Raw genomic sequence first — 24,780 nt, 5'->3', positions numbered from 1 at the left:
TCAGCCAACTCTAAGCATTGTAGTAAAAATTCATAATCCCTTAATACTATCATGAAACACAACATATGGACAGGGTTTATTCATTTTCATGTTTGGTCCCATGAATTCATTTATTCCTTCACGTACATACATGTATAGTAGTTGCATAAATGAATTGAAACAAAAATACAGTACAGTATCAATACGCAGATACTAAATACCGATATGCCATGTTTCGTATTACTTAGCAGCAATACACCAGGATCACCTCCTTTTGATATACCAAATCCTTATCACTCACAGTATAATAATCAATACACCACTATCAAATATCAATACTTGTCACTCACAGTATTGTTACACTGATAACAAATAGATATTTTGATCAATTGTATCAATATTGCTCACAGTCCAAGTATCAAAGCACCAGCGTCAAGTATTGTATATTTTATGTAACTTAGTTGTAGCAGTAGTCGAACAGGTATCAATTATTGTTTGTTTTGTCATATATCGTATATATATATATATTTGTCGGTAACATTAATACTGATGTGTGGTATCGTTATTTCTCACAGTTCAGGATCAATACCAGTATCATCTATTTTTATATGTTATATCTTAGTCGTGCATAGTACGGTATCAATACACAACACAGTTGTGTATACAAAAATATCAGAGTTGTCGTAAAAAAAGAAATACGGGTATTTGGTTATTACAAAAAAAAATACACATCAGAGTGCTTAGATGATATTCTGATGACACACAGTGGAGGTGGTGGTGGCAAATTTTGAGCAGAGCTCCTTTGGTCCTGACCGACGGGCCCGTCGGACCAATATGGCCGCCGCTAGAATGGCAGCGCTGCAAATGTAGGAAGCACCACTGACAAAGAACGTCGCTGTGTAGTTTTCAGTCATGTCCACCAACCAACCTAGAGAAAAACACACTTCATATTGAGGTCAAATGTGCATCTAAAATGATTTTGCCATTTGTGTATTTGACCAAAATGTTTTGTACAGTATTTTCCTTTCAACAACACAATAAATGACTACTAATGAAATATCGCCAATGTCTCACCGCCTATGGGTGGGCTGACGAGGTAAGGCACAGCATGCAGGAAGTAGACCATGCCGAGGGCTGAGGTAAGGTAAGCGGAGCCCACGGCGTCCGAAGTGACCACAGGGATGAGCGCCACGTAAGCACCGTCAAAGTAACCGTAGACCACGGCGAACATGGTCAGCGGGGCGAAGGAGTCGAGGAGTGGAACCCACAGGCAGCTCAGGCCCTCCACTGCTATCGCTAGCATGTAGCTTAGCATACGGTACCGTTTCAGACACCTGCAAAGGACACAGCAGTATCAAATATCATGATTGGCTTTTTGTTTGCAGTATTATCAAAAGGTTTTAAGCCACTACCTACTTCCTGTCTGTGATCCAACCAAAGGTAATGTTACCCACAATGCCGCTGATTCCAAAAATGGACATAATGAAGGCGGCCTGCCTTTGCTCTACCCCTATACTAAGGGCATAAGGGACCAGGTAGACCACAGGAGTACTGCAGCCATATGCCAGGAACAAGAAGGACAGGCACAAAACCAGGAAGTCCGGAGCTACTAGGAAGCCAAAGTCCTCTCCTGGCTGGAGGCAATAACAACGATCTCTTGGGACGTTAGTTTTCGCCAACGGTTCAGAAAGGACGACTTCCGTCTTTGCGGCAGCCATTTTGTTGCACAAGTTACGACTCTCCACAGCGCTAGCAAGCTTTGTCTCGGCTACCTCCTCGAGCATGGCTGCCGTTAGCGTGTTGCTAAGTAAAAGGCACTCTGCTAGCTTGTGATCCGTTATCCTGGCATTGGGCCCGCTGGACATAAAGGCTAGCATGTTAGCCTGAGCTAGCTTGTCAACCTTGGCTAGCTTGTTGCTCTCCAGTTGGCAGTTTCTCAGCGCTCCGTTAGCAATCAGTAGTCCTTCACTGTAGCCGAGCTTGCTGATTTCTGGCATCTTTGCTGGGATTTCTTTGGTTTCTTCTTTTTCCTTGTTGGATTCATCTGATATCCTTTATAAGGAAATCAAGTGTTAGCATTATTCAGGTTTATTTCAATTCAAGCTATTCCAAATGAGTCAATGGCCTAACAAGTTTGTCATAGCCATCCCACCTTTGCTTCTCGCTGGACTCCACCACCGGCCTCATCAAGGCTCCACACACACACAAGTTGGAAACAATGCCCCCCAGGACCAGCATGGCCCCCCTCCACGAGTAACGTTCGATGAGCAGCTGAACTACCGGAGCCAGGATGAAGGTCCCAATGCCGCTGCCTGAATGGCAGAATGTGACGATAATGACAGAGCCGAGTGGTGGAAAGGCGGGAAAACACAGTGAGGACCCCACCAGACTGGGCGATGCCGTACGCCAAAGCTTTCCTCTTGCTGAAGTAGCGGCCAACCATGGCGATGGATGGAGTGTAGCTCAGAGCAAAGCCCAAACCTAAAAAAATCAAGTATCGAGACAACATAACAGTGTTTTGGGTTTTTTTTCAACAGTGTGTGTACACCATTACAACAGACATATTTTTACCTGATGCCGGAGGCCGTACCTGTGAGGATGCCCAGCGAGACGTAGAGATGTTCCAGACTGGAGGCGAAGCAGCTGATGACCAGACCCACCGAGGACAAGAGACCCCCCAGCATCACTGTGGCTCTGCATGATAGGCGGTTGCCAAGGAAACCACCCAGAGGTGCTGGAAACACATGTCTGAATCAAGCAAGCTAAAATACTTTTTTTTTTTAAATCACTTTTCAAATACAAATGATGTGTTGTCATACCACAGAGCATAGTGGTGCAATCAATGAGGCTGTGGATCCAGGCCGTGGTGGAATAATCTCGCTCAAAGTGCAGCTGAAACTCCACGAAGAACATGGAAACACATCTGGACACAGGGACAGTGGACATCATCATACTTAATAAATTTAAAAAAAAAAATATAGCATTGGAACCTTTATTGATACTGGTCCATAAACAATCCCCTGAGCAGTAATTTAGATCAACTGCTGGGATTTGTTTTTGTAGCTTGTTGCTAGGCAGACTTTATAGGAGGCAATCTTAACCGCTCGTACAGGCCAATAAAAGTTTACTGTTTTCTCTTATGTAATCTTTTAAGGTGTTTTGTAATATCCTTGATGTCACGCATGAGTATCAAAAATAGTATTAAATACCAATGTCTTTCAAAGCACAGTACTGATAGGCCAATATCAAATATAATATTTTAATTTTGATGTGTTGTTTAATTTATTTCTGAAAGCACAGTACCAGTATTGTTTCCTCATTGCATGATATCTTTTCACGTTTTGTTTGTACTCAGCAACGTTTGAGGTCAGAAAGTGCGCAAACTGTGAGGCCTTGCTTATATTGAGCCTTGCATAAGCACACTTATATAATGTCATTTCTTCTGCTAGCCCGCTGTGGACGATAAGGACAAGTCAAAAATGAGGTCATCAAAGACACCTGCCACTCATTTACGCCTTTATTGTTTTCGGGTTTAAGACCGCCTCTGGAAAAGCAGCATCACACGTGTTCCTCAACAAAATCAACACAGTGTGTAGGTCGTATAACTTTGAGTCAGGGAATTGTGCTGACTTTGCAAAAAAAAAGAAAAAAAAAATGTCAACATGGAAATGCCTCATGAGGAATTTAGAGTCTTAGTGGATTAAAAAAACCAAAACACTAAGCTGTTTAGGAATGTACTCCTGCTAAGTGAATTTCGTGGTGGTAATAAAGTCACAACTATGGCGATGTTAAAGAAATATTTACTTTTTATACATCCTTGTTCATTTTAACGTACGATGGGGTTACCAGTGCTGGATGGTGCAAACACACCTGGTGACCGCACGTATGCAGATGGTTGCAAGGAAGCAGGCCGCAACAACCATCCACCCCCAGCCGCCCTCCTCGCTCGCCTGGCCGCGGCCCGGGCGAGGCTTCTCCTGCACACTGACATCCATGGCTACCGACCAATTACGGGCCTAGTTGTCATCAGTGGCCCCTTCGCCCTTAGCCTTGGCTTCTCTGACACACATGCACACAAACATTCCAGTTGTTAATGAATTAGCTTCATTTTGCATTGAGTTTATTCATCCTCCTTTCAAGTGTCACATATTGGACACGGAGGTCTTTATCGTTTCAACAGAGTGCGGCCTATACGACAACGACATATATGACAAATTCATAAAAAAAAGGATAAAAGCATAAATAAAGCTGACATAATAAAAGGATAAAAGCATAAAGGACTAGCAACCGATACAGCGAGAGACGTATGCAACAACGAGATGATGGTTTATCACTGACCCACACAAACAAACAATACAGTATCAATACTTTGAAGTTTGACGCCCTTTCCACGAATTTGTGCAGCTGTCTATTTTTATCTGAAAAACAAGTGCACACTCATTGTCTTTTTTATGAGGAAATTTGACACTGAGGAGATAAAGTTACAGAAACAGGCAACCACATAACTAATTTGATGGAATTTCTGATTAGCCAACTATTGGTTCAGACTTAGTATTTTTTTCTTCATCAGCTATATTAACATATCTTTTAGTTAGCTATATTTACATTATAAGCTAAGCTAGCTTCCGCTTGGTAGCTAACTAGCTTTTTTATTAGCTTTGAATTGGTAGCTTGTCTCACAATTTATCTGACTTGGCTTTCCCCATAAAGTACATTTGATCATTTTTGGTGTTTCTTTTTAAAGATGAAGTACAACGTCTGCATAAACAAGCGCAGAATTTGTCTTCAGCACTTCTGTCAATCGACACAAGTTTGAACTTTACTGCATGGGTAACATTTTGAGGCCAAAGATGACAAAGCAAAAAAAAAAAAAGTGAACTTTGACCCTTCCACTGTAGCTAACCCTTTCATAACAGCATTAAATCCTTTTCCAACATGCTTGCTTTTATGTTTAGTTGTCACACGTGCACGTGTGTTGTTGTGGACTCTTGGAGCTCATGCAATGTGATGTGAGTTCTTCTGAAAGGCCCCAACGCAAATAGAGCACAGCTGGCGTGGAGGCACACACAAGGGCTTCTTTTGAGACAATGATCTGCCCAGATTAGATGATGTGGGAAACAAAAGTCTGGCAATTTGCACTTGACCATATGTCTAGATATATTTTCTGACAGTGGCACGTTTGCTGAGGTACAATCCCTGACCACTTATGAAAAACAAAATGGCTGACTTTCTTTCATTTCAGGCTTGGGTCATTGAAACTTTTTTATATGCATCAAACGGGTAAATGAGATGAAACTAATAAGAAAACATTCTTAGTTCTAATGTAAATCTAACCAGCGATCTGTATTGTACATACCTAAAACTAGCTCCCATGTTGAAATGAATAAATGTAAGTCCAAGCTAGTTAGCTAACTTGCCAACTAGCTGGAGCACACCTTTCAAGATACTAATTCCAATCTCGCCAGCCAAGATATATAAAGCAACATACAATACAGCTACCAATTTAAAGCCAAGAAATCTAGTGACCCAAAGTCAACCTGGTAATAATCTTGCTAAATCTAAATACATACTAAATCCCGTTATTAAAATCAAATTATTTAGCACAGCAGTCTGAAGACCACAATTGGCAAATATTAACTTCTCCTGATCTTGTCCCACAGGGGGACATGGAAAAACTTAAAAGAAATTGTCTAGGGGAAAAAATAACAAACTTATTTGACTTGAAGCTAGGATTTTGTTACATACTGAACTTCCAGAAAGAGGACCAGAAAGCTCATATAAATTTAGCTACTAGGTGCAAAATAATGAATTAGTTACCAAGAAAGCTGTGGAAAGAACACTTGCTGATTAGCAAGTGTTGGTTAAAAAAAAGAAATCCTGGCAAATGTGTAACGCTTCACAGTATTACAACACAGCAAAGAGTGAGCGTTACTTTTGCAAGAAGTTTGCAAAGTGTTTAAATGTGAGAAGAAGCAAATTAGCCTTGGAGAAAAAAAAAACTCACTTAACAATAATGATGATAATAAAAACTTTATATGAATAGTAATAGCTGGTTTTGAACTTACAGTTTCCCGGCATCACACCTCCAGAGACCTTGAGGAGTGCAGTCTCGCTGGGCCTGCTGCCACACCGCGGTGTTCTGCAACACTTGTAGCTGAGCAAACAACATATATCTGTGTGTGTGTGTGTGTGTCAGTGAGAAAGTGGGAGGAGAATCCCTACATTATGCACAACACCCCATTATACTGTGTGTTGTCATTAGCTTACCTGTTTTTATCAGACCTTAACTTTGACTCCTACTCTATAAGTTGCTACACACGTTTCAAACAAAGAAAAAAGTTAGCTTGCTGAAATTATTGTTGAAAATAAAAAAATAAACAAATAAATAAACAACAAAATATGGTTGGTATTGAAAAGGCCACAATGGGTGAATAAACATTGAGAATAATTCATCCAGTTTCACTTTTATTCCTTTTGAGAAAAAGTGTTATTCACACCATTACATACGCATTGCACATCGCATAGTTTCTTTCTTTCTTTCTTTCTTTTTTTGTGTTAAAAGCAGAAGAAATGACGAAACAACCAGCGGCAGCTTTCACAAGCATGTCAAATCTACATTACCCAAAATAAATGCTAAAATTGAATTTGTGTGGAGCTGTATCGTGAAACGACTGATTTTACTGCAACAAAATTGTCGCGTTTTCATTAGTTGTAACGATAAGATTTCATTTTTAGTAATTAGTTTTCTTCCATTATATCACACTGGTATTTTTATATGGATCCATATATATACACACAATCAATCTTATGTAGTTTTCTTACGATGAATTTCTCGTGCAATCACCGTATTTGACACAATTTGAACAGTGAGTAAAAATATCATGCATTTTCCCTTGTAACTCCTATTGTCTGCCATGACTTATTATACGCTTTTTCCCCCCAATCATATAAATTATGTATCGTGATACCGATTTGTATCGTTGAAATAATCGTAGGATATCGTCATACTTCCAGAGACATTGCTCGTATCGCTGATGTTTTTTTCACGATTGTCAATTCGTGTCTCTATCACTTGTATTACAATACAGACGATGTATGTGAAAGCTTGCCTAGCTAAAATGAGAGAAAAATTGCTGGTGTCGGATAGATCATTATTATTCATATTTACAACAACAACAAAAAATCTTTTGTCTATATATACACATACACAACGAATTAAACATATCAAGCATTTCAGACAATCATTTAAATGAACGTTTTCTCCTCCGTATCACTAGTTTAAAGGCTTGGACTGGTCAACAGGATGTTTTTATGACAACCAACAAGGAAAAAAAAAAAAAAAAAAAAGTAAAATCTTTCTCAAGTTGTGCAACAGGCAATAAAGTCACAACAAGCGAGGTCGACCCAGATACAAAGTGCTCATCGTGAAACATTTGTCCACTCTAACTGGTGTTAAATGGGTAAAAAAACGCCTCAAATAGCAAACAATTCAAAATCAGCAGGACCAGACAAAAGGAGGAGGAGTTCTCTCTTTTTACTGTCAGGTTTGCATATCCAACTGGCGATTTTTTAGCATAGGTCAAAGTACATGGACCTTAAATGGATATCAAGTTTATCGAATAAATGCTCAGACTGCTTCCATATATTAGGATGCTAACTGCATAGCCAAGTAGCGCATGGGCAAAAGTTATTCTTGTAATATAGGCATGGTCCCAGCACTTTTTTGAGTTAGCATTGTTGCTAACACAAATAATCACAGATCTTAAGGTTTGATAGGAAAAGAAACACTAAAAACTAATTAAATAATTTGTTAGCGTTATTATTTAACATTAAATCATCAAGAGATTGTATAAGTTGTACCTTAAATTCAGGATTTTTCCAGCACAAAATTTTGAGGTGTCCATCTGCTAATTTGGGGCACTAACATCATGAAAACTAACTATTCACCAACCACCATTTTTTTATAAATGAAATTATTACATATCAGAAATACTGCTAAAATAATTTTCTTGCCTACTGCCAATGTGTCTAAGAAAATACGCACAAGTATTTGAAGTATCTATGAAGGCAGGTGGTGTGTTTAAAGAAATGTTAAAAATAAAAATAAATGTAAATAATTGATCAGAGTGGGACCACCTCAGCCTCAATTTGAGCTAGGAAAAACCCTGTGAGTTTTACATTATATATTAACCATAAATAATCTGTAGTGTACTTGGTGTTTTTAACCACAAAATGGCCGCCTGGGAAGACATTTTGCGGTTCAGATGCACCACATGCTCGCAGTCATTACAGAACTTGTAAACCAACATGAAAACAAACAAACAATTAAATATTAATAACAAGAACAATCCAATAAAACAATCCAGTTGTATGTACAGTATCCGATGAATGTTGAGGTTTTTCAAATTTTAGTACCACTGCGTAACAAGAGTGGGGCTTACAGCACTGACATGGAATGAAGGGAAACAACTATTCGGCAATATTCCGGCTTTGGAGGTAGTATCAGAGCCGTAACAAAGGCGAGATTGCGTAAAAAGGTAAGGCCGGGAAGGCGGTGGGACCGGGGTGGGAAGACCTGACTCACTTTTCACACCGTCTTGAAAGCAATTGTCACCGCCCGACAACGATTGCATACACGTCGGAGTTAGCGTCAGAGCCGTAACAGATGAGATTGAGTAAAAAGGTTAGGTTGCCAACGTTTGTCTGTTACGGCTCTGCTACAAACGGTTTCGAGGACTCTCGGTGTGCAACAGCAAAAGACACTGAAGTGAAAAACAACGTGTGGAACACGTATGAGGTTACAACATGAAGGCATGGATGCAAACAGACGGTGTTAAGGGCTCGGGGTTCGAGGACACGCTCAAGTGCCACCAAGGCAACCAGTACCGCAAAAAAACAAAAAAAGAGTAAAAAGCAGTGAAGAGAATCTGTTGGTTAGTTCTTTTTTCAGTTTTTTTTCAGTTTCTGGCTGATGGTTAACAGGTGTGAAACCTTTTAGACGTTCCACTAGCGCTAACAAACTGAAATTGGAAAATCAAGCAAGGCCGTGGAGTACCGTCAAGTTAGCCGGGTGCATTTTTAAAGGTACGTCTTGACCTGCCAAAGATGCTATGCTAATGCTAACTACTGCTGTCATTATTACAAAATTTTGGCTCATCATAAGAGTCTTACAAGACCAATGAACTATACCAGTGGGGGTAAGAACTACAGTTTGACGAAAACAAATGCAAGTGCTAATGCTAAACGCAAATGCTAAAAATTTACGCTAGAATGTGTTGTCAAGAGACATTACAGAAGTATTTGGCTGAGGTGGCACAGAGAAGACAGAAGGTGTAAGGAAAATGGTTGATGAGTTATTTCTTTAGCGGAGTTCCGCAAAACTGTTCATTTCTTGGATTCAGACCTGACCAAATCAACCACCTGGGAGGGAAACAATTTGATAAAAAAACAATTCTTGAGCTAATTTAAAATTCTAAGTATTTAACAAAAGGGTAGATAGCACAAAGAACCGTGACAGAAGGCGTAAGAAAGTGGCAGAGGAGCTTGAGATGGTCCACTTTTAGCATTTCGGGTCAAGTGGACACTGAAGGCCATGTTTAGTGTTGTTTACTTCCTGGTTTTGTTCCCATTGCAGTCGCTTTAACAGGATTACTGACCAAACCTTTAGCTACTTGGTTAGCAATTTGTGTGAGCTGCTCAATCGTTAGCTGCACCTTTAGCATGGATGCAGAAGGCCATGGTTACTATTATTTACTTTGGCAGGCTTTCTGCTTCCTGCTCGTGTTCCCATTCTCATTGGCTTGACCGTTTTGTTAACTGCTGGACATTGGTTTGGCGACAGGTCTATAAATATTAGGACATGGACAGCTATGTCTTGGTCCGAGTGGGTGGCGAGAAACGGCCGATAAACAAGGCGAAGACATGCGGAAGAGATGCTACCTGAAGCGTAGCTCGGAAGAAGACATAAGGTTGGTCCACACAGGGAGCCACAAAGCGAAACAAAAAGCAAAAAGGCCTTCGGCAATGACGTTCCTATTTGACCACAGAGGGGCAACCTTTGCATGATCTTAGCCACATTTTGGCTAATCCTCTGTTTGAGTTCCTCATCATAAATAGACGCTCCCTCTTCAGGGGGGCAGATGCTACAGTAGCTCATCATCAAAAACTCAGGCAAGAAGTCAATTAGCATAAATTAGTGATTACAACCTCTACGCTTTGAAGGCTATGTACATACGATCACCCGATGGCTTTTCCCCAGTTCCTCTTGCTTTCTCGTCGTGTCTTGTAGTAATAATTCCTTTAGCAGCCTCTGCGGCGTTCGCAGCTTTTCCAGAGTTGATGACATCACAGCATTGGAGGGCGAGAGGCCACTCATGGGTCTTCGGTTGTCTTAAGAAGCTCCATCAACGCACCGACGGCTCCGAAGTAACCCTGAGGGAAACCGCCCAAAAGTGTTTTTGTTCATTTGTTAGCTTGTCGTAGTAGCCACTAGCTAATTCCATTGCATACTTTGCGGTGCAAGTTTTGTGTTTTATGGGTGTCTTGTGTTATGTTTAAACATGTTTTGCAATGGTTGAGAGCAAGTCGTACTTATGTAAGAGTTAATGTTGTTAAAATGTGACTTCTTACCTCGTGCTCTAGGAAGAGCGCTCGCAGCTGTCCTTTGGACCAGAAGTCCATAGCGTAGGCCAACAGTTTGGTGGACACCGTGTTGATGCGGAGGAAGTTGCCCACAAACACCACACGCTCGATTTTCTGTCAGGTTAAGAAAAACATTCGGGTTACTATCGAAGCAATAATAAAAGTTTTATGCATTTTATATCGATATAAGTGTATATATATAGTACATGTGTCAATGCCACTTCCTCGCCACATGGTGGTGTGGGTGAGCTAATTCATGAGCAGATTGAGGAATGAGGAGCACATCCAGGGCGAAATTGGACCAAATTCTAAAGATTTTTACAATATTTTGGACACAAGTCACCGTTTTACTCGGTATTGACTTTTAAATCGATATAATATAGTAAAGTCAGCTGGAATAGAGTCCAGTTTACCCACAACCCTAAAGACGACACGTCCTAGAGGAAATGAAAATTGCATAAATATTTACTAGAATTAGCGTTGAATATTTAGATATTTGCGGTTTGGGAAAATAAATGCTGCATGGAATCGTGGTGTGAATCTCGCACTAAAGAAAATCAATGAATCTACAAAAGCAATACCAAAACAGGTGAAAATTCAACAACTGTACCAATCGTACGATTTGTTTGCTGCGGCTCTGCGTGCCGTGATAGCCCTGTACAATGCTGCTTGATCGCCATTGCCACAAGACAACACTGTAAAGAAGCTCACCGAGCGCAGAAAGTCACAAGTCGTGCGTTTGGAAGATTCATTGTTGTGAATTTTCCCACAATTACCTCATTGACGGCGCACATGCGCGCGATGGAGCCGATGTTATTGGTGATGGTGACCAACGTGGCCCGCGCCAGGTCTTCCTTGCTGATGGTGTCGCGCTTCTCTTTGCCCATCATGTGACCGAAACTGAAGAAAATCATATTCCGTGTGATGGCGTGTGTTGTTTTTGACACGATAACAGATAACGGCGGAGATAAAAACGACTGCTTTTGGTCAAACTTTTGCTTTACGGCTTAACCTTTGATCTGAATGCAGATTAACAAGCAAAAGGTCTGAGTTGCGTTTGTAGCAGCTATTGTGTACCGTACCTTAAAATCGTAAAAAATGTGGATTTCCATTTGAAATCTTGCTCAATGTGAATTGAGTTTGCTTGGTGCTTAAGAGTGGATATTGAAGTGATTTGGCAGAATTAACTTCCTAATTATTATATTCGAGATTGGAAAGTGCTTCGCTCTTCCCGCATGTTTTCTGTGGTTGCACTCACTCACCTGGACGCCACAGCCGAGCCCTGCAAGCCAAAGCGCTCGTAGTCGCCGCCGTAGATGTCCTTGACCAACTTGTCCACGTTGGTGGAGTCGCCCTTGCTCGCCATCTCCAGAGCTTCCTCAAACGTCTCGCAGCCCGTCAGCAGGCAGCAAAGGCCGAGGAATGTACCACCTCCCAGACTGGGGGGGGGGGACACAGTTTATATCAATAAAATAGAATTACAATTACTAATATTACTGTCATTTAAAGTATATGGAAAAAATACAACTCACAAAGAAATGTAAATATTAGTATCCGGCAGGGACTATAATTCAAACTAGATATTGCAAACAAAAAAACAACATTATACAACAATCCAAACACATCACTAGTGAGTGATGAAGGCAACAAAAAAAAATGAGACGGTGAAAAAAAAAATATTAATGTAATGTAAGTACCTTCAAATCAAAATTTAAATGAGTCCAAATAAAGTTCACCTCACTTCACCTCAGTGAAAACCGCAAATAACTACCGGAAGGTGTTTTTTTCTTTTGTGTCGGTAGGGATGTGTCTAACCAAAATTATGATAATTAATTCAATTACACTAATGAGTGAGAAAACTAATGTGATGACAGGGACCAATATCAACTACTTTAACTAATGTGGGAATGCTACCCGTGTGTTATAAAGTGACTTCTTTCATCTTATCTTATTTGTTGCATAATGCAAGGAGATGTTACATAAAGATGAGTGGCCTAAATATGTTAACTATGTTCACCTTTATCATGTTTTCTTGGTGACAAAGCAACTTTAGCAGTCACTCATTTGACAGTTAAGGGGAAACATTATCTTTTTTAATCTCAAAAGCCATTTTGAGGTGTTCTTACCAAATCTTTATTATATAATACAAAATACTGTATTGGCAATACTACATCATAGTCATAGAATTAATTTTATATCAAAAATAGACATTAAGCCAAATAGGTATTTTCTTGGCAGCACATAAAACATTTTAATCATCCTAAAATGTAGGATTACACTTTAAATGTTTTTTTCAATTATTTTTACTTAAGTAATACTTTGAGGTGCCACCAGGGGGAGCCCCACACTTTGAGAATCAGCGCATTGAAGCTTTCTAAGACAAAATCAGAGCATATCCCATCTCATTTGTGCAGCTGTCCCGAATAAAGCCATCAAATACACTGACCTGGTCCCGGTGACACGCTTGTAGTCATCCTCGGAGTAGACGGCCAGGATGGAGACGCCGGAGCCGATGTTGACCAGCAGCATGGGGAAAGGGTTGTCCAGCGTGCACTGCTGCTTGACGCAGCTCTCCGTGTCCGAGGGGTTGTGGAAGTAGTAGCACTCCGGGTGACCGTTGAAGCCCACCCGATCCATGAACAGCAGCCCGCGGATCAGGCAGTCCAGCTCGTCCAGCTTCAGTAGCTCCAGGTTGGCCATCTGGGCAACACGCTTCAATGTCATCGTGAGGACATGGAAGTATGTGTGTGTGAGGTAACACTCACGGAGCGGAAGTCCTCCTCAAACTTGTAGGCGCCGCCGCCGGTGGCGCAGAGCGTGGTGTGCAAACTGGAAAAGTTCTTGTCGCGGCCCATCTGGATGAAGAGCGGCATGGCCTGCGTGGGGAAGCGGATGAAGTGCAGGTTGCCCGTGCGGCCGCACATGGTTAGGTTGCGCAACTCCAGGTGGACGTCGCGCACGCCTGTCTTGCCTGGAAGAGGGGACGGCGTTTATCTACTGTATGCTAATTTCTGTTCTGTCTTGTCAAGTCAGTATTTGTTTTTTTTACCATAGGCCACGTTTGAGGTAAGGTATTTGCGGATGGACTTGAGGTTCTCCACCTCCTCCTGCTCTTCTTCCGCTGTGATGTCCACCGGCTCAAAATAGACCATCTTGACCAGCGTGCCGCCGATGTCCATCCCGAACCATGGGAACGCTACCGGGAGACAAAAGGAGGATGCGTCCTTTGTTCCGCCATAACAAAAGGCGATCGTGTAGCATATTGTCATCGTATAACACGAAAGGTGACGGTGGGTAACAGGAGCGCAACTTGCTCGTCCGGTTGGCGAGAACATACTGCGCGGGTTGGCATGGAGACAGACACCTTCATATAGCCATCAATCATCCTCCTTTTTCCGTCACCACCTCCAAGTTGATTTTCAATCTCTTCTTATCGCAATTTGCTCTCATCTTATTCATATTTAATTGAATGTTTCGTTCATGAACCCAGAAAACAAAATGATGAAAGAGTAGAGTTGCTACTTCCAAAAGGACCAGAAACTTGCAGTTGTGAACAGGTCTAATTGACTTATCAACTTGATTCATGTCACGATTGGCCCAACGGAAACTTTTTGGGGTTCGGGAACTACAGGTGTTAATTCGAAAAAGTTCCTGGAAACTCCCTTTCCAGATGATCACAATAACGTAAACAGAGCAGTCAGGAGACGTTCTTTCCATCTTGTCACACACCTGCTGCTCGTGACGCCGCCACTGGATGAGCCGTGTTCCGTTTCTAAACCCGGCCGGGTCACCTCGACTCTTGTTCGACTGCCCCCTCACCCACTGACCTGATAATAGGTCTGCAAACATGAGCCCCCCCCCCTCCCAAATAACACAACAGCATACAACAATAAACTTAAATGACTTTCTTTGCTCAACTTTTTACCTTCCATTCAATAAATCTTCAAGAAACATTTTTATTGTTTACTTTAAAATCCCGCAGTGTTGCTTGCTTATGATTGAGTTAATCAAGCAGCTAAATCCACAACATAACTTGTTTGAAGAACAACCAAAAACTGATTTATCACGCTTATCACCTGCACGCACGCTTTGTCATCAAGCCAAGGGTCAACATGACAAGGGAGAAGATTCGGGAATGGGCGACACTTACGTCCATGTTGTTAAAAGGACTGTGTGTGTGTGTGTGTGTGTGTGTGTACCTGTACAACCAGTACTCAAGTGATTCATATTATATCAATGCTTACTGATCAGCCTCTTGGCATGAATGTGTTTTTTCTCTGTACTTTTTAATTAACTAGCTAGCTAACCTTTACGCCTATCTTTGACTTGACTCATGTGGCTGTGTGATAAGAAAACCAGAGAAGTTTGATTAAAGTGACGTACATGAAGTTTAGCATTCGTCACATTTCGAATCGGGCTTGGTTGACATTGAACTTTATGAAGCAATTTTATTTTTACTGTTGGAACTTTGAACAGACACACCTTTTTCCCCCCAAACCAACTCAAAATTATTCATCCACTTCTTGAGTGTTCCAACGTGACCCGAGGGTGAAGCGGACATTCAAATTCCACTCAAAATGTGCACTTACTGCAAAGTTATGAAGGGCAAACAGAAGCTGGACCAAGCAAGTCTATTCCATCAGGTTTCTTCTGAATATGCTTCAGGTCTTGTTATTCATTTTTGCAAGGTTCTATTTGACCCATGAAACAATGCAGTCGACTGGCAAATTTGGTAGTAGTCTATGACAAATGAAACCAATTTAAGGTTCTGTTCTCCAAATTATTTATTTATTTATTATTTCATTGCTGTTGATTTGCATCATCCATAAATATTGACACTACCACCTACTGGCCTGGCATGCATATGACATCCGTGTGAGTCATTTTTTTTTGCTGGTTTGTATGGATAGCGATTGTTTTCCGGTGTCATTTTACAGACTTTTCAGAAAAGGTCAAAAGAATAAAGTTTCCTCTTTCATACTGAGCCATTTAAACATAGCCTAAGGCTGATGCTGTGTGATAAAAGAAGGGGCTTTTGTGCTTCAATGTGGAGCAGGAAACAAACATGGGGCCCGAGGGGACACACGTTGCCGCCGAAAGGATCTGAGTGGCATTCGGGTTCATCGGGACGGCTGACTGGCCTTCATCCAAAGATAACATGACCATAAAAAAGGAGGTGGGTGCGCAAGCGGGACCCCGCAACCACTATTACGTAAGAGCGACATGTTTGCCGGCTGATCACAGCTTGCCGTAATGCACACCCATCGCTAATCTTGTTGAAAGCATCATTTATCACCAGGAAGTCCATTTTGTATACATTGGGAATGCTCTGGTCTTCTGCATTGTTTATTAAGCGGCAACAGAAGGCTCATGCTTCTCATTTCTTATTCATATTATTACAAGAAGCCAATATTTTTCAAGGCAACAGTCACATTTCGACCTCAGTTTGACAAAGTTAAAAACCCGCTTGAATATCAAATAACTTTCACAGGAAATAAATTGGGGATCAGGAGTAATATACCTAGACACAACGTGACTGGAGTTTCCTTGAGAGTGGAAACACAAAACTGATGCACACACCCCACCCACGTTCTCCGCCCCCTTTAAGTTAGGAATGTTGACAGTCTACAGTTATCACCAAGTCCCTAAACGTGCAGCTAATCTCTGCCGGCTGAACAATAATGACTGGTTTTGTTACGACAACCTGTCCTCTGTTCATCTCAAAGATATGTGCAGCGTCATACCGAAGAGACTTTAAACCCTGTAAAGTTATTAGTTGGGTTAAATATTAAAAAGGTGAGAAATACCGAGCGCAGATGCAATAAAAAAATGTATTACAAATTAACACTCACCAGGTTTCTTTTGATCTCTCAGCTTCATAATGAGGCAAAATATCAGCTCACCAAATAAAAAAATAAAAAAAGAACTGTCACGTATGACTACCAAAACTGCAAAGCATCCCAGTGTGACGCTCACTCTGACAGTTTTCAATATCCTGCACTGATAAAACCCTCAGAAAGTTTTTAGCTGGGTGATTTTTCACTCACATTGCCCTGAGTAAATAAGGGGGCGTGGTCTTGTCCCATTCATACGCCAGCCTGGAGACAAGAGTCGAGCGCTGATTGGCCGCCTCAAGCCAAGCCCACTTATCAGGAGCTTTTCCACCGCCGGCTGTCGACCAATCAGAACGCGGCTAACGCAGCCGAGGTATATAAGAGCCGAAAAGGCGACATCGCCCGTCAACAAACGAGATGAAGAAAACTGTGAATATTTAACCACAGCGTGTATAAAATAAATGTGATTTTGATTGTTTTTAAATGAACTTAAAATGTTTCATTGATGTGTAAACATCCTGAATTCATTCACCAAACATTTCCTCTCATACTTACGGGGTCTGTGCCGCCTCATCGACTCGGTCCTTCTCCGTAGCCTGCTCTTCTTGGCCGGCGAGCCGTTGCACTCCACATTCTCCCCTCGGTGCATATGGCGATTGTTGTCATACTGGCCGCTGCTGCTGCCGCCGCTGCTGCTGCTGCTGTTGGGCAATGCGAGCGCGCCGCTGCCGCAACCGTTGATGTGCCCGTTGTAGCTCCTCTGACTCGGGCCGTTGCTGACGCAAAAAGGTCCCGACGCCCCCTTTTTGTCCATCACTGATTTTGCTTTATCCATAGCAGCAACGATAGCTACGCCAGTCTAGCCTCTACAAGGGGGAAGAGAATCGCTAAAAACCGGAGAAACTGGCCTAGTTTCGCTGAAGCATCTACGGGTGCCGGGAAGCTAGGCGCAAGCGCTAAATTAGCTTAGCTTCGGCTAAGCAATTGAATGGCGGCGAAGCTAACACGGGATCTAAATTAGCCTGAGCCAGCCCCGTAGTGACAGCCGTTCCGTCCTCTCAAATGAACCCAACCGAACCCCTCCTACAGGTCAAAACCTTTATCACGGGTGCATGTTATTGTTTTAAGATATAACGCACTGGCGATGCTAATCGTTTGAAAACAACACAGCAGTCGCTTCGAGGTCACTCGCGGTCATTTCCCTACATTCACGAGCGCGTCGAAAAGCGGGCGACGGACCGAACGACTCCGCGTCGTCTTCGACGTCACCGAGCGAAGCCGCGGAAAAAACCCGTTAACCTCCTTGGACCGGTTCTTTCTTCCAACCGTGTCAAAACGTACAAATGAGTCCACTCTTCCTCCCCTCGCCCACTTTTTAAGCGGGGGGTGTGTTTGCCCACGCAAGCAAGCAGACAGGGAGTGTGCAGCTGGGGGGGGGGGTCTTTATTTATAAAGACCCGCTGTCATTCCCTTGTGCAGCGTGGAGTGCTCCCCCTCCCCTCTACATACCGGACTGACGACTGATGTGCACAAAGCCGGCTGTCAACACACAGTCACGACATGTTGCTTTTATTGCACGCCACAGCATAATTACATATCGATCGCCTCAACGCAAAAATTCAAAGTACAATTGCAGAAAAGACGCGCGGATTAAGAGATAAAGTGACAGCTCATAAGCTGCCGTAACAACGTATTTGAATGCTGTAAAAACAAATAAGATGATCGTTGATTTTTGCAAGCGTGTCGTGCAAACGCAGCAGTTCATGATGTCGGGAAAGATAGAAATGATTTTTTTTGCCTGCGTTTTTGCATGCTTTAGTAGCAGCTCAATTCTTCACAAGGTACTTTTACACCATCTGGCGGTGGGTTGGAGTAAGACACATAGGACAGCGCTGTAATATATTGGAAAAAAGGGAGCAATAACCAGTTGAAAAATAGGCTACGGATATAATAGTATAAAAAGCATCTGTAAACATATAAAAGGGAAATAATGCACAATAACATTTAGTTTAACATCATTAGTTTGCAGAATTTGATGAAATAAAGAGAGTGGTCATTTGCCAATATTTCTCAAATTTATCCAAATCTAAATTCAAGAGCACAACTTGACATTAAATATATGAAAATCTCATCACACCATAATGTCTTGCTCAAATGAATATTGACAATCCCATTACTTAGATTAATATATGAAGAGTCCTTGTTCTTCCTTCTTTTTGCTACCAGGGCAATTGAGTTCCATCCCAGCTGTAGGCGTTACCTGTCTTTTCCACATCCAGTACTTCTATGATACCCATCAGGTACTCCACAGAGCGTTCCGTGCTGAAAAGTTTCCCTTCGGGTACGTTCCTGTGATACGGTTTCGACAAGTCGGTGTCCAATGTTCCTGGATGCAAGGAAACGCATACCACCTAGCGGGGGTAGGATACAGCATCATTTGGTAGGCCACTGGTATTTTACTGATGTATAAATGCAAATAAGATTAAATTACCTTGGGTCGATTTCGGCCCAGCTCAATGGAAAGATTTTTTGTGGCCATGTTTAGAGCCGCTTTAGACATTCTGTAGCTGTACCAGCCGCCAAGACCTTCAGGTTAAAAAATAGATATCACGTGTATTCAAACACAATTATATACAGTAGTATGTAATGGTTCTTATATGTTACCGTTGTCGCCAATGGAGCCGACTTTGGCTGTGACGTTGACGATAATGCCGCTGTGCCGCTTAGCCTGGTCTGTTGGTTGTTGACCGAAGCCACCTCCGCCCTTCTGCAGGAGTGGAGCAAAGTACTTGGCCATCACAAGCGGACCCACCGTGTTTGTGGTCAAGGTGGCGATGATGCCCTGAAAAGACAAAACCAAGAGTAAAAAATAAACATGCTGATCGCAGAACATCGTTTGAGGAGTAACATGTGAAGTGGGGGGGAAATATATTCATTAGAAGTTTGATGGAAGCATTTCTTAATGAGCAAGTTAAATAAAAACTGGAGTTTGGTGCTTCTTTTTACAAGTGAATGGCATACTTGTGCAGAAACATCCCTCAGGCTCGTCTCTCCTTTCCCGGAGGGGTGAAGCAGAGCGGACGAGTTGACCATCAAATCAAGCCGACCAAAGCTCTTCTTCACCCGCTCAGCTGCCTTGCGGATGTCCTCCTCGCGATTCACGTCCAGCTGAAGCACCGTCAGCCGGTTCGGGTGTTGTCCGACCAGCCCCTGCAGTTCCGTGGCCCCGTCCGGGTTCCGACACGTTGCTATAACACTCGCTGGGGGTTTGTCTTTTAAAATGTATTTGCAAAACTGCAGCCCCAGACCCCGGCTGGCACCTTGGACGAGGGCCACGGGAGCCGCCATGACACCGGAATGACATAATGCTATGCAGAAGAAAGTAACATGTGTTTGTTGAGTTCACTGTCTAAAAAACGCGTGGGGATTCTAACTAACATAGATCCGTTCTCACGGGATAGTAGTAGATGAGTGTTGTTGGATGTGCGGAACATACTAAACTGCGTAAACTGACTTGAAAATTTAATGCACGAAGTTTGGATTAAAATTATTTTAATTATATATTGTGCTGAGTTTAGAACGTTTAAAGATAACGAGCTGTTCTAGAAGGCAACGCGTTTCACAACAAGCGCGATACGCCCGGTGAAGGTCATCAGAGTAGTTACACAAAGCTAATTTAGTTTTTTTATTTTAACTAAGGTGACATTAGGTTTACCTTCGCACGCCAAAAGTAACCGTAGACTGGTGAAAGTGGTCGAACAGTTAACATTTTGTTTTGAAGATGAAGCGACACTACCCGGAAGTAGACCCTTGTTGCTAAGCGACCAGCTGACCAATGGCCGCACGGCGTCACCAGCCGCTAGCCGGCATGCACAGAAATTAAAATTATGGTCGCTAAAAAGGACGATTAAATGCCATCCAAGGGAAAGGGGCCCCTGCAGGTGGTCCACAGAGAGGTGGACGACATGAGGGGGAAGGTTTGTCATCGAAAACGCAGACCTTTATGACGTTAAACTCGAGGGGGGGTGTTTCCAAACACGTCAGTCACCAGCTAGCTTTAGCTTTCGCTACACTTCAGGAGAATATTTTGGCAATAATACAATCGCAGACATTTAAAAGCTAAGTGTTGCACATATTTTGTCAGAGTTGTTTAAATGACACATTTTAGTCCTATGTATAAATGATTCACTTGTATTCTTTGTTCCCAGCTGGAGAGTCTGTTGAAAGATGTTGAGGGTGAGGTGGAAACCAAAGAGGAGTCCTTTAGAAGGTGAACTTCTCATCCTTTTAGAACTATTCAACATTTAAATTGGTGTGTTTTGTGTCTAAAAGTGTCCAATTTTAAAGATGCCAAGAACTTCAGATATCTGCAGAGAAAACACTGAAACATCTGACAAAACTGACCAAGGTGACATTTTCATGAAGTGTATTCAGGTTACTTTGTTGCAAGACATTTACAAATAGCGGTGTACGTGGTAGGCCGATGAGATTGCTCCTGTGGGCAACTACGACCAGAGAAAACGAGACGAGCAAGGACGACTGCACAACGTCCTGGAGCAGCTGAACAAACTCTCCGTGGAGCTCTCGCCACCGGGACCAAGCACGGAGCCATCAACAAGGTCCATAGCTTTCATGGTATCATTTCCAAAGGCCATACTTGCAAAAAAAAAAAATGTCCTTTTCATTCGCAGTGATGCCCAGAATGAAGATGGCGAGGACGGAACTGAAGAAAGTGACGAGGAGGACAGTGACGAAGACACCGCCCATAAGGAGGACAGCCCCAAAAATGAGAGTCAGGCGTCGACCGCACCCCCGCAGTCGGAGCTTTGCGTCTACACGGCGCTTAGTGATTTCAAGGGGGACCAGGAAGGAGATTTGACAGTTGAGGTGATGTGTTTGAAACTGGTTCCAAACTGGAACATTATAGCAAATACCATTTCACCAATCTAACAATACTGTTTCTACGTTGCTTCAGCGTGGTGACATGTTGAAAATCCTCAAGAAGACAAGTGATGGCTGGTGGCTGGCCGAGAATGCCAAAGGCGACAGAGGAGTGGTGCCGAGAACATACCTCAAGGTCCGGGCTCGCCGTTCAAAATATTAGGCACAGCTGCATAATCCAACAATGGTACATCAACAGTATCAAAACACTTTTCTTCTATTCAGATCGGTTCTGTCCTCGGTGACGACGACAAGGAGGAGGAGGATGAAGAGTCCGACGAGGCTGAGGAGGAGCGAGAGGACTCAGAAGAGCAGGAAAACGAAGAAGAAGAAGAGGAGAAGCAGAGGTTTGATGTGATTTGCTTTTCTTTACCTTGTGAAGTCATCAAATGTCTGTTTATTCATTCATCGCTCTTCCACAGCCACACTCCTCACGCCAACTGGTCCACTTTACGAAAGGCTCTAACCGAGGTACAAGAAATAATTTATGACCGCCCACTCAAAACATTTGTTTTAATTCCTGCATGATTCGCGTGACAGATTGACGCTACCGATGTCCTCTCCGCAATGGGCGCCATCCCTTCCGGGTTCAGGCCCTCCACTCTCAGTAAACTGCTGACAGACGAAGGTTGGTGTCATCTCGTAAAACAAAACTGCTAAACTCACCGCTAATCAAGATAGATGGGTGATTCAGAAAATGCATAGTTGAGTGTAGACGGGATTATTGTGTTTTAGGGGCCAAATACAGAGGAAGTCATTTGATGCAACCGCAGCTCAGCCAATCACAGCTCTCCTTCAGCGACCTCTTCTTGGATCCTGACACTGGCAGGGTGAGAAACTATCTGAGTTCAGACAATTTTCTGCCTGTGTATTTATACGAGTAACGCGTAGCCGCTGTCACTCTCGGGTTTCCTCCCGCCACGCAGGTGCGCCCGCGACACCCTCGAACGTGCGTTTGTTTCACCCTGTGGAGCTGCAAGAGGATCCCCACACCCGGGGTCGGCGTCCAGGTCCTTAGCAGACACATCCGACTCTGCGCCTTTGACGGCACTCGGGTTTGTCGAAGATATTCTATTCATTATTCTATTTTATTCATTACAGCGACGCCATTTACAATGCTATTTTCAAATCTGCCGATGTCAATCAGTTATGTCCCCTGGAAATTTTAAATGCTGCTTTTGTTACACTCCAGGTGCTGAGTAACATCCACACAGTGAGGGCCACCTACAACCCCAAGAGCCCCAAGAGCTGGCTTTTCTCTCCACGGGTACCCCCCCGCCCCACACAGATAGTAAGCAACTTGACATTAGACTAACCCCATGTTTGTCACAGACCACCGGCATCCTGCCTACCCTCCTGGACGGAGACTGCTTCCTGCGCTGCGACGCCGACAGCCCCGATCTCGGTATCCTCTTTGAGCTCGGCGTCACCTTCATCCGCAACGTAATGACAAAAACACAAGAGCATAAATCAAAGGCGCTGAGCCGAGCAGGAGCGCTCTGTGCTGTGTTTTAGTCCACAGGCGAGCGAGGCGACCTGAGCTGCGGTTGGGCTTTCCTCAAACTAAACGACGCTGCAGGAAATCCACTCCCTAACAGGTATCGTATCTTATTCATTTGTTTGGTTTGGAATCGAAAAGAGAAAATGCTTACATTTAACCTTCGTATTTCGTATAACACTACATTCGATAGCAGCCTGCCACTTTTTTTTTTCCAATTGATGACTAAATTGTGTTATTGCACAGGACATACGAGATGCCGGTGAGCGGCGGCACTCCTTACGAGAAGGACGTCGACACGGAGGGGTTGCTCCCTCGATCATGTAAGAGCGACGCACAAACCTGCAAATTCTCCCATCATAATTACGGTATTATAAAAAACGAGCTTTGCGTGTTATTTTATTTTCAGCTGCGACTGGCGTGTTCCAGCAGATGCTCAAAGCGCGGCGACTATCCAAACTCATCGTCAAGTTCAAGACGCCCAGCAGCCGCATCAAGGCGCAACTCAGGTGAAAGGTTTGACGTGCGTACGTGAGTGTGTGTGTAACTGAACGGCGAGTATGTTTTCCTTCTCCAGCCTCCTCCCCGACACGCTGCTGCACTGTCTGAGCTGCCTCCCCCTGTTGGCCATGTATAGACAACTGCTAGCCGACGAGCTGCTGGTGAACCGGCCCACCATGCAGAACGCAGGTAAGACACAGATGCACACACATCTTTGTTTCCGCATCACTCCTCAACTTTCTTTTGTTCAGATTTGATATTCAGTCCCGTGGTTGCCACCTTCCCGATCCTGCTGGACCAAGTGGATCTGCTGGATGCGGTCAGAGTGCGTATCCACTTCGCCATTTAGTAATTATTATTTATAAAATGGTTTTCAAGGCAGAAGTTTTAAGGGAGCACAATAAGAGCCCCTCTCATAAAAAGATTGAATGTTGTTAAAAAAGTCATCAAAACATAATCAAAATACAATTGTAACATTGTAATTGTAAATTGATTAGTTTTATGCTATAATAAATACATTTCTAGACATGCAAAAAATGTTTTTTCAAATTTTCAGAGTGCCTGGATGGATGCGGAAAGCAACATGAGCAGGGCACAGAAGGTGTGGTACTTGATTTCACCTATAGAGGGAGCTCGCCTACCTACCTAAATTGTTTTGCGTGTGTGTGTGTGTGTGTGTGTGTGTGTGTGTGTGTGTGTACGTACTCAGAGAGACGAGGCGCAGGTGAAGCAAGAGTTCGCAAAGGCGTTCCAGTCGTCGGCATCTTTCTTGCTGCACACGTCTTCTTTCCCGCCCCACCGTTGGGCCGACACTCCATCAGAGGAGCAGCGGTCCCGTCTCATCCTGTCCACTCTGGAGGCGCTCAAGCGGACCCGCGGCCAGTCGGAGAGCTTGGAGGTCCTGGCCGACCCCGCCCACTCTCCCCTGGCCTTTGACATCAACGAGATGACTTTTGACCTCCTGCGTTAGAGCAAAAGAGAGAACACAGCAAAGTTAAATTTTTATAATGAACACATTGAGATCAGTAAAAAAAAAAAAAAGCACGTGAATATTTTTGTAATGTTTTTAATCAAATGTAAACTGCACATTACCATAAAAAAGTCCTGTTTTTTTTAACTACAAAATATCTTGTGAACCATTACAATTGTTTTTTTAAAATTTAAATCACATAGCTATAAATGAATGATTTACATTGGCACATTATCCTCATGGTCCAATCACAAATCTTCATGCTCACCTGCTATTATTTTATAGCACATTTTTCTAGGCTTGCCTAGAGTGCTTACTGAACTGCATCCTTCCACTTCCACCCATAAAGTCAACATCACTCACTGTGTGTGTTAATTATTAGTGGTAGTGTGCGTTCTTTTTATAGTTCCTTATAA

At 42.9% G+C, this 24,780-nt stretch overlaps 4 protein-coding genes across 11 annotated transcripts; 1 reads left to right on the top strand and 3 right to left on the bottom strand.

Moving 5' to 3' along the window:
* Window positions 1-75: 75 nt before the first annotated feature.
* On the bottom strand, window positions 76-6,163 carry LOC119135175 (monocarboxylate transporter 12-B-like). 4 transcript variants are annotated; one of them, XR_005100505.1, is made up of 10 exons: window positions 6,045-6,125; window positions 3,850-4,038; window positions 2,799-2,902; window positions 2,570-2,713; window positions 2,365-2,460; window positions 2,132-2,291; window positions 1,396-2,031; window positions 1,054-1,313; window positions 589-907; window positions 76-503 (listed from the first exon to the last, which is right to left on the bottom strand). XR_005100505.1 is itself a non-coding variant. In XM_037272583.1 (9 exons), the coding sequence occupies exons 2-9, from the start codon at window positions 3,972-3,974 to the stop codon at window positions 720-722; spliced, it is 1,713 nt and encodes a 570-aa protein (XP_037128478.1). In that variant the 5' UTR covers window positions 3,975-4,028; window positions 6,041-6,150; the 3' UTR covers window positions 76-719. The 4 variants fall into 4 exon arrangements, 3 of the variants coding, with proteins under 3 accessions (XP_037128478.1, XP_037128476.1, XP_037128479.1); XM_037272583.1 differs by having other exon boundaries at window positions 76-907; window positions 3,850-4,028; window positions 6,041-6,150; XM_037272581.1 differs by having other exon boundaries at window positions 76-907.
* Window positions 6,164-6,427: 264 nt separating this feature from the next.
* On the bottom strand, window positions 6,428-17,862 carry LOC119135234 (pantothenate kinase 1-like). Of its 4 annotated transcripts, none has more exons than XM_037272709.1 (9): window positions 17,195-17,862; window positions 17,010-17,161; window positions 13,670-13,816; window positions 13,386-13,591; window positions 13,067-13,320; window positions 11,883-12,059; window positions 11,397-11,520; window positions 10,609-10,734; window positions 6,428-10,410 (listed from the first exon to the last, which is right to left on the bottom strand). In XM_037272709.1, the coding sequence occupies exons 1-9, from the start codon at window positions 17,287-17,289 to the stop codon at window positions 10,351-10,353; spliced, it is 1,341 nt and encodes a 446-aa protein (XP_037128604.1). In that variant the 5' UTR covers window positions 17,290-17,862; the 3' UTR covers window positions 6,428-10,350. The 4 variants fall into 4 exon arrangements, with proteins under 4 accessions (XP_037128604.1, XP_037128605.1, XP_037128603.1 ...); XM_037272710.1 differs by having other exon boundaries at window positions 17,010-17,152; window positions 17,192-17,861; XM_037272708.1 differs by having other exon boundaries at window positions 17,010-17,862.
* Window positions 17,863-18,242: 380 nt separating this feature from the next.
* zgc:65997 (uncharacterized protein LOC794398 homolog) lies at window positions 18,243-19,837 on the bottom strand. The gene is made up of 4 exons (XM_037272714.1): window positions 19,476-19,837; window positions 19,119-19,296; window positions 18,946-19,040; window positions 18,243-18,865 (listed from the first exon to the last, which is right to left on the bottom strand). The coding sequence occupies exons 1-4, from the start codon at window positions 19,800-19,802 to the stop codon at window positions 18,674-18,676; spliced, it is 792 nt and encodes a 263-aa protein (XP_037128609.1). The 5' UTR covers window positions 19,803-19,837; the 3' UTR covers window positions 18,243-18,673.
* Window positions 19,838-20,301: 464 nt separating this feature from the next.
* On the top strand, window positions 20,302-24,435 carry nphp1 (nephronophthisis 1). 2 transcript variants are annotated; one of them, XM_037272706.1, is made up of 20 exons: window positions 20,302-20,431; window positions 20,663-20,724; window positions 20,802-20,862; window positions 20,934-21,073; window positions 21,146-21,341; window positions 21,430-21,531; window positions 21,621-21,742; window positions 21,818-21,866; window positions 21,936-22,023; window positions 22,131-22,225; window positions 22,322-22,450; window positions 22,588-22,662; window positions 22,728-22,838; window positions 22,911-22,993; window positions 23,140-23,216; window positions 23,303-23,402; window positions 23,471-23,583; window positions 23,646-23,719; window positions 23,951-23,995; window positions 24,104-24,435. In XM_037272706.1, the coding sequence occupies exons 1-20, from the start codon at window positions 20,366-20,368 to the stop codon at window positions 24,362-24,364; spliced, it is 2,049 nt and encodes a 682-aa protein (XP_037128601.1). In that variant the 5' UTR covers window positions 20,302-20,365; the 3' UTR covers window positions 24,365-24,435. The 2 variants fall into 2 exon arrangements, with proteins under 2 accessions (XP_037128601.1, XP_037128600.1); XM_037272705.1 differs by having other exon boundaries at window positions 20,934-21,341.
* The last annotated feature ends 345 nt before the right edge of the window (window positions 24,436-24,780 follow it).

Source organism: Syngnathus acus, chromosome 15 (genome assembly GCF_901709675.1).
Source record: "Syngnathus acus chromosome 15, fSynAcu1.2, whole genome shotgun sequence".
Taxonomy (NCBI): Eukaryota; Metazoa; Chordata; class Actinopteri; order Syngnathiformes; family Syngnathidae; genus Syngnathus; species Syngnathus acus.
The sequence above is the reverse complement of the archived record's forward strand: the minus strand, read 5'-3'. Positions and strand labels throughout refer to the sequence as shown.